The sequence below is a fragment of the Cladophialophora bantiana genome (assembly GCF_000835475.1).
Source record: "Cladophialophora bantiana CBS 173.52 unplaced genomic scaffold supercont1.2, whole genome shotgun sequence".
NCBI classification, from domain to species: Eukaryota; Fungi; Ascomycota; class Eurotiomycetes; order Chaetothyriales; family Herpotrichiellaceae; genus Cladophialophora; species Cladophialophora bantiana.
In genome coordinates, this window is record NW_015971576.1 from 2010202 (window position 1) to 2023327 (window position 13126).

At 53.7% G+C, this 13126-nt stretch overlaps 5 protein-coding genes across 5 annotated transcripts; 2 read left to right on the forward strand and 3 right to left on the reverse strand.

The window, feature by feature from the left end:
- Positions 1-690: 690 nt before the first annotated feature.
- Positions 691-2528, reverse strand: Z519_01745 (uncharacterized protein; the record flags this gene model as incomplete). Its single annotated transcript, XM_016759502.1, has 5 exons — positions 691-1247; positions 1309-1722; positions 1802-2044; positions 2118-2280; positions 2334-2528. The coding sequence occupies 5 exons, from the start codon at positions 2526-2528 to the stop codon at positions 691-693; spliced, it is 1572 nt and encodes a 523-aa protein (XP_016624830.1).
- A 1039-nt stretch (positions 2529-3567) lies between these two features.
- On the forward strand, positions 3568-5124 carry Z519_01746 (uncharacterized protein; the record flags this gene model as incomplete). The annotated part of the gene is made up of 1 exon (XM_016759503.1): positions 3568-5124. The coding sequence occupies one exon, from the start codon at positions 3568-3570 to the stop codon at positions 5122-5124; it is 1557 nt and encodes a 518-aa protein (XP_016624831.1).
- A 935-nt stretch (positions 5125-6059) lies between these two features.
- On the forward strand, positions 6060-7211 carry Z519_01747 (uncharacterized protein; the record flags this gene model as incomplete). Its single annotated transcript, XM_016759504.1, has 1 exon — positions 6060-7211. One exon carries the CDS (start codon positions 6060-6062, stop codon positions 7209-7211), a length of 1152 nt encoding a protein of 383 aa, XP_016624832.1.
- A 212-nt stretch (positions 7212-7423) lies between these two features.
- On the reverse strand, positions 7424-8954 carry Z519_01748 (uncharacterized protein; the record flags this gene model as incomplete). Its single annotated transcript, XM_016759505.1, has 2 exons — positions 7424-8134; positions 8196-8954. 2 exons carry the CDS (start codon positions 8952-8954, stop codon positions 7424-7426), a joined length of 1470 nt encoding a protein of 489 aa, XP_016624833.1.
- Positions 8955-10616: 1662 nt separating this feature from the next.
- On the reverse strand, positions 10617-12440 carry Z519_01749 (uncharacterized protein; the record flags this gene model as incomplete). The annotated part of the gene is made up of 2 exons (XM_016759506.1): positions 10617-11391; positions 11446-12440. 2 exons carry the CDS (start codon positions 12438-12440, stop codon positions 10617-10619), a joined length of 1770 nt encoding a protein of 589 aa, XP_016624834.1.
- Positions 12441-13126: the final 686 nt, after the last annotated feature.

The window sequence follows — 13126 nt, forward strand, 5'->3', positions numbered from 1 at the left end:
CTCGATGCATAACGAAGTTTGCACTGGCTCAGCTCCAAACCGGGGACTTACTCTTGGTTACGGAGAGGCTGAAGGGCATCATCTCGACATGGATGACTTCGAATTTGCCATGCTGGGGAGGGTGGATGAGTGCAGATGGTTGTCAAGTGGCCCACAGTTTTGGGAGCAGCAGGAAGCTACGGCGAAGTATTGGGACTCCGGGTGCTGTAACGACGCGTAATTTAAACCACATGACATCATTCTTGGCACAACCTCGATTTTAACTTCCATCCCAATTTGGGATTCTGCATGTCCACATCTTCTGTCGAGGCCTTTGAGGCCTTTATAGCGCCATGGTGACGCAATCTCAGCTTCTGAATCTCCAAAGCCTGTGCGGCATCATCAATCTCTCGCAAATCCCCGTCACTTCTCTTATTCTCTCACATCACGCTTCACCAAGCATCTCCCACGTCACTTATGAACACAGGCATCGATAGTGACAGTTACAATCAAACATGCATATGCGGTGCAGGCTGTCGCGGAGCAAGACTGTCTTGCCGCGTTCCAGGTTCATGGTGATGGGCGTCTTGGATCCATCCAGACGGAAGATCGCACACTGATCCAAGGTATGTACATCGTAGCCCACTGAGCCTCTCCCCAGAAAAACGACCCTGTCGCCCTGTGAATATCCGGCCTCATTGGGTGTAGACGTTACAGTATATATCTGAATGAGGGATGATAGTCCTGGATGTCCTCAAGCGTCTTGTGGAGGTTGGGGTCCGTCGTCCCGGCCTCTGCGTGTTCGAACGCCTCCTTTTCCTTCTTCTGGTTGAGCCACCGCATCCAGAGCCAGCAGAAAACGGCCGACAACAGGGCAAGGAGCTCGAAGGCCAGTGCGATCGAGTGGCCCTTGACGTATTGTGGGGGATCGGTGTAGATATGGGATCCAAGGATGGCAAAGCATTGGCCAACAATCTCGGCCGTGCCCCAGGTGGTGGCGCGTTTGGTAAAGCCACCGGTGTTGATATTCATCCAAGCTCCCATAAGCGTCACACCAGGGAAAGTCCCCATAGTAATCAGACATGTCGCAAATATCTTGACCTTGACATTGTGCACAGCGATCAGGATGACGTATCCAACGATGCTGGTACAAAGGAGACCCATCAGGAATACTCCTTTGAGGTTGAGCCGGTCGGAGGCGATGTTGACCACAACCAAGGTGACGAAAGCACAAGCATATGGGATGATTGAAAAGAGCTGCGTTTGGACTGAAAGCATGTCAACAGCGCACAGGAATTTGGGAAGATTCTGTGGTTGGATAAACCTTACCACGGGAGTAACCAAACTCAGCTATGAAGCTGGGTAAGAAGGCACTAATTGAAGCCAACGCCAGGGAAATCCCCGCGCTTATGAACCAGAAGGGAACCGTTTTGGGGTCTTTCAGAGCAATCCACATTTGCTTCCATGTGAAGCCTGCGTGCGCGACGTTGTACGTCTTCATTCGGTTGATGGCAAGCTCGATTTCCTTGTCGCTGAAGATCCAGTGGTTTTTCTTTAACTGGTCTGGGGATGGCGGCAAAAGAATCCAAGAGGCCAGACCAACGAAGATACCAGCGACACCTTCAATGATGAATAGCCAGTACCACGAGGGTTTGCCGAGGGCACCATCAAGGTTCTTTTGGATCGCGTAAGCGATGAGACCGCTGAAGCCTCCAGCAATGGTGGCGGCGGAATAGAAGATGCCTGCATCTCAGCTTTAGATGTCACGTCCCGACCGACCGAACGAAGATTGTGAAGGGAACAAAAACGAGGAAAAACACACCAGTTCGTGTTGCCATTTCATTCCGTTTGTACCACATGCTGATATACAGCGTCAAAGCTTGAAGGAAAGCTGAAGCGAACCCGAAGATGATACGCAGGGCCAAGACTGTGCGGGCGTTCTTTGCAGCGGCCATGCAGCACGAGAGCGTGGCGAAGAGAATGACACAGCCGCCGATCTGTCTGTGCGGTTTGAGGAAGCGGACAGACAAGCTCGCGGGCAGGATGGAGAGGATGTACCCGACATCTAGTTCATATTGGTCAGCAATTCGCTCGTCAAACTATCATACAGAGAGGAAGGGTGAGACAGAGAGGCGGACAGTAGAGGGAGATGGCGTTATAGAACTGTCCATTGCTGATGTGCAAGTCCTCCTGGAAGCCCATGACGCGGGCATTGCCGATGTTCCCTCGATCCTGTTCTTCGTCGTCAATCAAAAAAGCCTTCTCCATGGTACTGGGGAGCAATAGTGTGCCATTATGTGCCTTGACGGCAGGGCAGGACAGGGCATGGTATGTACACGTATGGTACGACTCACCCACTGATTCACCAGGAACACCAACGAGGTCATGCCGACGATCAACAGATCAGCTTTGAGGAGGAGCCTGCGCTCTGCTGGAGACTTCTTGGGCACCGTCTTCGGGTCCTCGTAGACGAAGCCATAGACCTCCTTGGGATCGTTGGCGACGCATTGCTCGACGCGGATCTCCTCCTTGCCTTCCAGCTTCTCCATCGTCACTGACAAAGCCATCGTTTGTTGCTTCAGTCAAGGCAATTCCCTATGCGGTATCACCTTGCTTTCATACACAAACACACAGCACGACAGCACGGCAACCACAGGGCAGCGACTCTGCTGAGGGATTGATTCGTCCAAAAGGGTGAAGGGTTGAATGGCGTTGTTGTTGCTGCTGCTGCTGCTGCTGCTGCTGCGTTCCTGTTGCTGTCTCTTTCTCAAACATTGGGATACTTGCAGGTGGTACAGGGGACTTTTTATGTTCCCATGTTCCCAATTTTCCTTCGCCTATCCCCCAGATTCCCTGGTAATTCAAGTTGGCGGAACAAGCGCTTCGTATTCTGGCGGATTGCATGCAGCGCACGGAGAGCAGCGGCACTCGGTCATGTGGCTGGACGGTCTCGCTGGCCAGCAGAACCTTTTCTTCTTGTCTAGCCTTAGCCTTGGTCTTTGCCGTTGCCATGGATCGGCCAATGCTAATCGTAATGCAGGCGTCTCACACACTTCCCGTTCCGGCTTCGGGATCCACCTTGACTAGACCCAAAATGGCATTTTCCACGACACCCGCATAATATGGGGAACTTGATGTTAGCGCCAGGTCGCCAGCGCGTCGTTTTGACTAGACTCTCAAAGCTTCATGGCCGTGCAAACAATTATCCAGAAACGGGACAGGCGGAACGCCCTGTCTCAGAGTCGGAATCTCTGACATTGTCTATTTAGATCCTCCCAACTGGCAAGCCGGCACAGGCGTCACTGCGTCAAGGTCTCCGTGAACGGAGAGGACGGCGCAACTCGGAGCAGAGGGCGCTCCGACCGGCAGGCCAGATTGCGAAATTTGTGGATGCAATGACCTGCAAGTCGCTCGATGGCAGGGGATATATATTTGTGCAAGATGGCGCGATGTGAGGGAGCGACCGCTTCGACCTCACGAAGTGTGATGTCTGGCAACTATCACTCGACAAGAACGCCGAGTCGCTGCACTGTTTCTACCTAGGCAGTTTCGACAGCAAGGAAGTCGATTCTGCGATCAGTCATCGAGATGCCGAACGCACTGTCAATGAGACCTCCTCGGTGTTTCCGAGACAAGGAAGCCGAGCTGGCCATGCGCATCAAGAAGCCATTCACAGTTGCGGTTGTCGGTGATCTGATCCAGATGATGCCCTTTGCGAACCGCGACGATTCAGACATTCAGGCACTCGTCGAAGTGATGCGGAAGGCGGATATCACGCTGGCCAACAACGAAAACACAATCGTCGACCGACTCACGTTTCGCGGACCCATCTCTCACATGGAAGCACCTGCCGAGATTGCGGATGATTGGGCTTCGATGGGCATCGCCATGGTGTCTAAGGCAAACAACCACACCTTCGACAACGGTGAGGCCGGCTTGATCCAGAACTTTGAGCAGCTTCGTCGCGTGGGCATCGACTACGTGGGCACCGACTACAATCTCACCGAGGCTAGATTGGCTCGATTTCGTGCCCTCCCAAAAGGGACAGTTGGTTTCGTTGGCGCCTACGCCGAGGTCGAGGACTATTCTCAAATATACGGCTTGCCACGCGGAGACCCTATCATTGTCAATAAAGAGCAGCTTGAGCAATTGCATGCGATGGAGGAGTCTCTCTACGAGAGGAGAAAAGAAGTTCCCAATCCCATTGACAAGGATTCAGCACGCCCAGCGGGTAGCCTACTGCTCTTCGGCCGAGTGTTCCAGCTCGCAGATGTCGACGTGGCCATGGATGAGGTCGCTTCCATCAAAAAGCGACTGGAACACCATTTGAACTCCAAAGGGCCCATTACCTCGAAAAACAATACGTTGAGGCTCAAGGTCTATCAAGGCGTGACAGAGGCCCAGATGGCCCAGCTTCGCAAGATAGCAGGCGACGAGGGCAGCGGCCCGACTCTAGACGCCTTTGACCTGCACTTCAAGGTGACTCCAGGCCCCGGAGAGTACTCGTACGACATGAACGAGGTTGACGAGCGGGAGATCCTGCGCGAAGTCCGATCGGGAAAGCAATTCTCGGACTTCGAGGCCTTCACGATCCACTGGCACCAGAACCGGTACTCATTCCAGAAATACTCGTTCGACCACTACCCGGCCGACTACCAGATCAAGCTCGCGCACGAGGTCATCGACAACGGCGCCGACCTGTTCTTCGCCCACGGCGTCCACACACTGAGGGGAGTCGAGATATACAAAGGGAAACCCATCTTCTACGGAATCAACAATTTCGTGTTCCAGAACCAGAGATTCCGCTCCTGGCGCGACGACGCTGAGCGACAACCGGTGACCTTGACGGGCTCAGTCATCGGCGACGGAGAGACGAACGAGTCCCGTTGGGCGTGGCTGCAGAGGCCCGAAAACTTGGAGGCCATCCTGGCCACCAACAGCTACGAGGACGGTAAACTGGTCCAGGTGCTGCTCTACCCTGCTGATCTCGGGTTGAATCGGCCGGGGTCAGAGGTGGGGACGCCACGCCGACCATCGCCAGAACTGGCCCAGAGCATTCTCGAGCAAATGGTGGAATATTCAAAGCCGTTTGGGACCAAGATTTCGATTGAGGGCGGGGTGGGAGTCATCCGGATACAGTCATAGCAACTCTTGTCAGTCCCTCGTGGAGACTCTATATTCCCAACCGGAGACCTCAAATAGGATGGGCATGTCGAACCGTAACCCGTTCCAAGATCTGACTGGTTGAATAAATGTTCATGTCAAGATTCTCTCGCTTAGTACAACATGCAGTTTCTGCTTCGGAACTTCATTTCTCTTGTTAGTTCGTCCACTTCTCTTGCGTTACAGCTTTTCGTCCGATCCTTTTAGTCTGGCAAGGGCTCCTTGTTGGTCCTAAGTGGCCAAGCGGCCGAACAGCAGCTATCTGTGTTGAAAGCGTACCTATCCGGCCTAGAACGAGTCTATCGCCACCTCCTTGGGAACGCCATGCCGTATACACAAAACATCTTTCCAAAAGGTTTCGCGTCCCTTTCGAAACTTTTGCCCCAGACGTTAACTCAAAGAACTACCGCTATCAAGCTCGGTACGGCGGAATTGATGAGTGAGAGAGAATCGCGCCTCAAGCGACCATGATATGCAGCAGTCGTGAGAGTTACCTCTTTTGGCAAACTGGACTGGTTCCTCCTGGTGCTGGATTGCATCTCAAGTGGGCTCGCATCAAGTTGCTGGTATCATCGCCCCAGTTTCCGCAAGATATTCTCTCGGGTTACGTGGGGATTCTCGGGGTTATGGCAATGCTTTCTCGCCCTGGCGAGTGTCGTAGCAAGCCGTGCAAGCACCCCAGCGCCGCGGTGGGTTCTGCAGCGGAAAAGAGTTGAGGCGCTACGAGGACGAACTGGTCGCTGGGATCGGCCCAAACGGTTTCGCTGTGATTTCCATGTCCAACAAGAAGGAAAGGGTTATGTTGGTCATAAAAGCAGAAGCAGGTAGGTATGCGAGGCTGGTGTGAGGGACTTATAGCATGTACTTGACCCTTTGCCATTTTCCAGGACAAAAACACTCTCCCAATCTCGTTCGTCATGAGGGCGACGCCGCAACAGTCAACGAAATGGACAATCCCGCCCGTCTTTTACGTCGGGGGAGAGTATATACGGGACAGCGAAGGGACGCACATGAGCGGACAGATGTGCGTGCGGCATTATAGTGGTTGCGATGGTCGTGAAGCAGAACAAGCCGACGCCTCTCGTCGCCGTCCGGCGGTCATCTTCATCCACGGCGCCGCGCAGACGGGGACGCACTTTGAAGTCACGCCAGATGGGAGGCCGGGGCTGGCGCTACTGCAGGCGCAGGACGGATGGAACTGCTACGTCGTCGACCTCATCGGCGTAGGCCGGTCACGGTACCACAGCGTCGACATGGGCCCACTGAAACACTACACCGTCGAAGAGCTGCAATCTGCCTTTACCGCGCCGGCGCCCGACGCCTGGCCTTCGTCCAAGCTACACACGCAGTGGCCGGGCACAGGGAAGAGGGGCGACGCGCTCTTCGACGCCTTCTACGCCAGCCAGGTCGGGCACATTGCAAACTACAAAGTGATAGAGCCCCTAGTGCGTCAGGCCGCGCGCGCTCTCCTCGCAAAAACCGGCCCGGCGTATCTTGTCACACACTCCCAGTCGGGCCCGCTGGGTTGGCACATTGCGGACGAGTGCCCGGAGCTGGTCAGGGGGATTGTCGCGCTGGAGCCGCACGGCCCGCCGTTCGAATATCCGGATATCGCGCCGTTTAACGGACGGCCTCAGCTGGTCGGCACCCTACTGCATCCGTTCGGTATCACGTCGACGCCACTGCACTACTCGCCCGGGTTGCCCGAGGACGCCACGCAGCTCGGCTACGAGAAACCGTCCTCCTCGAACTCCCCCAAGACCGACGACGATGACCAGGCGCGGGCGCGCGGATGTCGCCAGAAAGATCCGCCCAGACTGCTACCCAACCTCGCCGCCATCCCCGTCCTCCTCGTCACGGCCGAGGCCTCTTACCATACAAGCTACGACCACCTCATGGTCGACTTCCTCCGAGACGCCGGCGTCCCCGTCGAGCACGTCTACCTCGCTGACAGGGGTATCAGGGGAAATGGCCACTTGATGGCTATCGAGGCCAACAATGAGGAGATTCAGAAATTCATCGGCCGCTGGCTCGTCCAAGCCGAGGAGGACCTCCGGGCGAGAACTTGAGAAGAAAAGGGGGAAAGAACATGATAGAAGAGCGTTTCGTTCGGTATCCGGTTCCCATGGACACGTGGATATGAGCATGATATACATATGTACATGGCTCGAGGTAGCTCGGTGGTATTCATATTGACCGTCTCGTAGAAGTCCCAATGAAAGACATGGACATTCCACGGGATGAGATCCAGGTAGCATTGGTCTCGCGGATGCAAAAAGTCTCATTCTCCCACAATCTTGCTCTCCATCCCCCACAAAGCCATCATCCTGTGTGCTTCCTTCCTGTGCACTTCGTCCGTACCCAGCCACGACACGATCTTCAGAGAGAACCCCGTCCGCAGTGCATCGCCACAGTAAGGATGGCGCCAGTTCTGATACGACGCCGCCATCAGCACCGAGGATGAGTGGTAATCGATCACGGACCGGTAACGCTGAATGGGCGACAAGCCCTGATAGGACAATGGTTTGCATTCTTCGAGAGAAATCAACACAGAATAGACTATGACCATCATCGAGTTGTACAGTGAGACCGTCTTGGCAGTTAGGGTGTCGGGAAACACGCCCTGCCCAGTAGGCGGGACCGTGACTGAATCGACGACGGTAATATCGTCTGTCAGGTCTGCATGAAGCCGCGCAACACCGAGGCCGGTGTCGTGCGTGAAATGCCACCACAAGGTTTGCAGGCGCTGAAGGATAAAAAACGTCTCCCTTTCCAGCGTTTGCCGGTCTGAGTCGTTGAGATCTGCTATCCGGTGGATGGAGTCCCGGAAGTCGCCACCAGGTGCCAACGTGAGCTTCAGGTGGTAAGGAATGGAGAGGAGGATATCAATCAGATACTCGTAGGCGATCTTGGTACTGTCTCTGAATGGTTCTTCACACCATTCTGGTGAAGCGAAGCTGCAGGGGTCGTTTTGGAGAAGGGCCTTAAAAGCCTGTGAGGGCCGTGAGAAGCAGCTCGGCTGGATAAGTCTTTCTTCTGATGAGCATACGTACCGCATACGTGCGAAGGGATCTAAACATGGCATGATCTTGACCAACACGATAATGATCTGGCCCTTGAGTTTCGACTATGCTGACGGCCGCCGCAATGTGGTGAGCCCAGGCGTCAAGAGACGTCCGTCTCATCGTCTCAAAATAGAGAAACATCATTGGCACAGATATATCCGCGCTGCTTGAAGTTGTCTTGTGTGTTAATAGTTTTGTACCAGTGCTGGTGCAGCCCTGTATAAATTCACGGTGGCTCTCGAGGCCGGCAAGATACCAACGCACAGCCTCAAGCTCGACAGTCTTGTTGTCCTGGACAACCGCAAAGTATATCAAGCTGGCGGCTCGAATGGAAAATCTGACAGAGGGTGTCTGGGTGTTTGATAGCAAGCTGGGAAGGGCAAATACCCATGATCTCGGTCGGTTCGGATTCATTCCCAGCCTCGAACTCGTGCTCAGTTCGACAAACCTTTCCACGAAACATTGTTCGAAGAAGTCGTTGTTGTCCAGTACATCCATAATGATCAGTGAAAGAGTTTGATCTCGTGAAGAATTTTGGTGTGCAGCAATATCCAAACCCCAAGCAGGAGACGACGTGCTCGAGGCCATTGAGAGATCATCCTCGGTTAGAGGACTCGCATCACAGGCCTCTGTTAGTATGACAGTATTCCTATCGTCCGTGGAGGCAAGGTGCCCAGTCGATTTCTCGGTCAGGTCGCCAGATTTTCCTCGCCGTTTCCTGCGTGGACGACTGACTTTGGCAGACATGTCGAGTATGATGGGTCCTTGGATGGGGCCCGAACAAGGGAGTCCAAAGCGGGCACATTGTCGGCAATACTCTGGTCTTCCGTCGCACTGAAGATGCAATATCTGTCAATTATGTCCTGGTAAGAAGGGGCAGGGGTAATGCTCCTGGCTGACCTTCACGTGGCGTTGTATACACTGTGTACAACCTCTACTCCTCGGCGTCCGTGAGAGGGTAGGCATGGTGGCTGTTCACCTACTTTCTAGCCGCTGTGTGGACCAGATAAACATAGGCATGCAACCGGGTACTGAAGAGAACAACTAGACCAAAGAGATACGTCTGATCCCGTAGACTCAACAGCGGCTGCTGGTTCTTGAGGAAGTCTTGCATAGGTAAACACTGTAGAGAGACCAACCACCAATTTAGGGGATGGGACTGAACTGCACAGCAAGAAGTACGCAGTATGGAGTGCCTAGGCAGTTAACTAATCACTGACGCCCTGAACGCTGCGCCGGGTGGTCGGGACTGGGGTACAACGGGTTCAGTGGGGGACGACCAGGGATCCTTGCTGGCTAGTCAGTGTCTAGACGCATCGTATGATGGATGGCTACATACTCCGTAGCCGGTCAGCAAAAAGCCTAGCATAGGGGCTTTGGGCACCTATGGGGTTGCAAGCAATTCTTCCAGTAACTAGACCCGCAGCGGTTAGTTGGTTCTGGTGATGCCTGCGACCGCCAAATACGAAGTCGGGGCAGAGGTCAATGAACAAGGCCTCGTCAACGTCGCTCCTGTGTTGATTGCCACCCGTGTTCCATCAAAGAGAATCAACAGCTCCCTCCCGTTCGGCAGAACCAAAGAGTCCCGGGAAACTCAGTCTCTCGTCAGCCTAAAGGTCAGTTACCCCAGCTTGAGACGTCGATGATAGGCACACGGGTAAGAGGGCCAGGATTGGCGTTTGCAGCAATGTGTGCATTTGACCAATACTGCGCCCAGTAAGTTACCAACACCCGTCGATCAATTGCTAGCAATTCCCACCTCAAACTCGACGACAGATTGAATTCTGCAGGCACTTTTGAATCCTCAGTCTTGACTGCCGACCATCCTTCGAACCGCTTGCGTCACATTGTCTCTGTGCCGATCTCATAATTGATATGGAAACTTTTAGGCCATTTCCGCTGCTGTTCCACTGAAGTCAAGACTTCGTATTGGAGGTGCCGAGAGAGTGTTCCTCCAGCGGCCAATTTGTTGAGAGTCCAACCACAGTTGATCGTGGGGGGCGAGAAACTGGCCACTTCAGCAGAGATGCAGCGCATATTCCCCCGGCACCGAGGAGGCTCTCTTCAACATGCTCGGCATCATTTGGATTTCGCCATCGAAGACTGATTGCGTATGCTTTGTGGCAATGGTAGTAGGAAGTGTATACAACGATTTGTCGTCCCAGTGCCTTACTGCCGCAGGGAAAAGCCCAGCAAACCAGTCCCAAGGAAGTACCGCCAAGTCTCCACCCTCCACAGAAACGAAACTCCATTGCAGGTCCCTCCTCATGGCCAGGATATGATCCTGTGCAGGGTGGCGTGGACCAGTGATGCCGGCGATAAGTTCAACGGTGCCCAAGGTGGCAGAGACTTCAGGATCAGTCGGCGATACTCTCAATGAGCAAACCATGTTCGAAATCAAGAATGAGACTATGTGTCTGAAGGTCCACTATGAGAAAGCAATGTCTGTTGATTCCCTGGTGGCGGACTTGGAAAAGAAGCTATCCGAATTGCTTCTCCGTGCACAGTCTGCCCTAGCTCGTCGCACAAGTGATCCCACCAGATAAAGTTCATGAGTTGCACCTTAAGATCTTCCCACGCCCAGTAGCGCATGTAGAGGAGCATTTTCAGCATGTCGATAAATGAGCTCTTGAGCGGCAGATTGATTGCTGCTATTGCGCCTATGGTCGTGGCCCATATTTTGAACCCTTCAAACCCTTGGCGCCACGCTTCGAATGCCTCACACGCACAGAGAGAAGCGTAGAGCTCGGTGACAAGTCGTAATCGAACACCGGTGATCGTGGGGATAGGGAAGATGACCATGTCACTGAAACAAAGCAGAGCTGCTCGTGTAGTCTCCTGAATGGCTTGTTCCAGGCTGACCGGGTTGACCAAACGTTGGATACGGCAAAGCGCGTGCTGAATAGCGTTGCGGGCATGAACTAAATCATGCATTGCAGGTTCTGGCACCGCCTTGCGTACTAGACGGTCTAGAGCAATAACAAGCTCACAGATCATGCTGAGCGTTGGATAGATGCCCACAAGGACATTCCTGTCGAAGCCGGAACCGAGATCTTTGAGAAGCATGACAGAGATAGGGTCGATTATCAGCCCCCCAATCTCGAAAGTGAGCAATGGTTGCCGTGGATGTCTCCAATCGTATTTCGGCTGCTGGCCCGTCAAGGTCGAGACTGTGAGATCGAAACTTACAACTCATCAGTCACATGTCCAAAACGGCAACTTCAGAGGGCATGCTTACAATTCTGCCAACGTCGCAAGAGAGGGTGTCTCCACGCCAGTCAATCCACCCTTAAGATCAATGATGCCAAAAAAAGCCTTGATATACCCAGGGTCCAGTGATTGAGTGCTGTAGAAATGAAGATTCTGCGCTCGTGCCAATGGAGATTTTGAGATCGAGCTGACTGGTGGGACCCTTGCGCGGGCGACTGAACCTCTCGCCACGGCGACCATGGCCATGACGAGATCATCAGACGGTACTCCGCCCTGTAATTGATCAAGTTCCTCATTGATCAGCTGGATGGCCTTTTCCCGGTTTGTCTTGACCAAGGCAGAACAGGCAAGCGCAACTTTGCGGTCTTGGGTACTTCTCTGGAGGAACATTGCAGCAGAAGCCACAAGTCCATGGAAAGCATGAGGATACAATGCAGCTCCTCTGCGTAGTATGAGTGAATATGACCGATCTCCGGGGGCACTATTGACGTTCGCAGGCCAATACACGTCAAAGGCGTAGTCAAGGGTATGCCGTAAAGCGCGTGGCAGGCATTCTGCGCCAAACTGGTTAAATGGATCAATCGTGATGGGGTCAAGCCAGCGGTCCAGGATGGCGCCAGTATACGCAGGAGACGGAGTCCGTTGAGCAACAGCAAAGTCACGGTTGACGGGATTGGCAGGTCGTACAGGTAAATGGCGGATTTGTCGCACCTGTTGCTTTGTTGAGCTCTCGATTTGACCACTCCCAGCATCCTCATCCCCAACTTCCTGAACGAAACTGAACTCTGACTTGGGAGACAGGTACAGGGTTTCGCTTTCAGACACCGACCCTCGTTTCCCTGTCAATGTCGTCTCTTGCTCCCGCTGTTGCCGTTCACGTCGGCGCTGGTGAGCAACTCTGGCCGCGTGTGCTCGTCTTGCCGCAGTCTCACTATGCTTGGTCTTGACCGACTGTAGGGCTCCATCGTCAACAAACCTAAAGTCGGGCGCAGGGTCAGCGGCGTTGGGTCGATCGAAAGGCATGACGAGATGATCGCTGGTCCTTCCATCACCGAAGGAACTTCAAGTTAAGTCAGACAGCGCATGCAAGCACAAGAGACCAGAGCGTTTCAATGCTAACAAAAATCAATTATGAGTGTTCTGGGAATCTAGCAAGACGTTCGAGTCTGGTGTCGGATGGGATTGTCAGCCATAGAAACTAGGCTCATGATCAACGGAGCGCAAAAGATTCAGGCTTTGACATGGAGCCATCCGTTCATGGAATCTTGTACCTCCACGGGTCGGAAGAAATGACTAAGCTCTTCTCTCACTTGCGAGCGAAGCCCGGGGATTGAGCGTGGCTTGTATGTCGATTCGTCAAGTGGACGGCTCGAAAGGCTCCGATGCAGGTAGACTCGCAGGTCCTGGTGCCCGATCGAAGCCGCCATGTTTCTGCATTGCGGGGGCCATGCCTCTGCCTTTATGTACTCCCACACGAATGGCCCTAGGGCATTCAAGCTCATATTGTTCTTGCCACGCGTGTTGCGATGTTGAAACCTCCCAGCCAACGGCCGAAAGGTTAGTGGTAACCAGATCACCTCGTACAGTCGCCCACGTGCACCAGAACAGGAAACACTCTCCCCATCTGTGGAGCCGACGCCTAGGAAATGCCAAAAGGACGGTATTCCAGTCCTTGCCAGATCCAGAACGCCGTGTTTGTTGCGGACAAA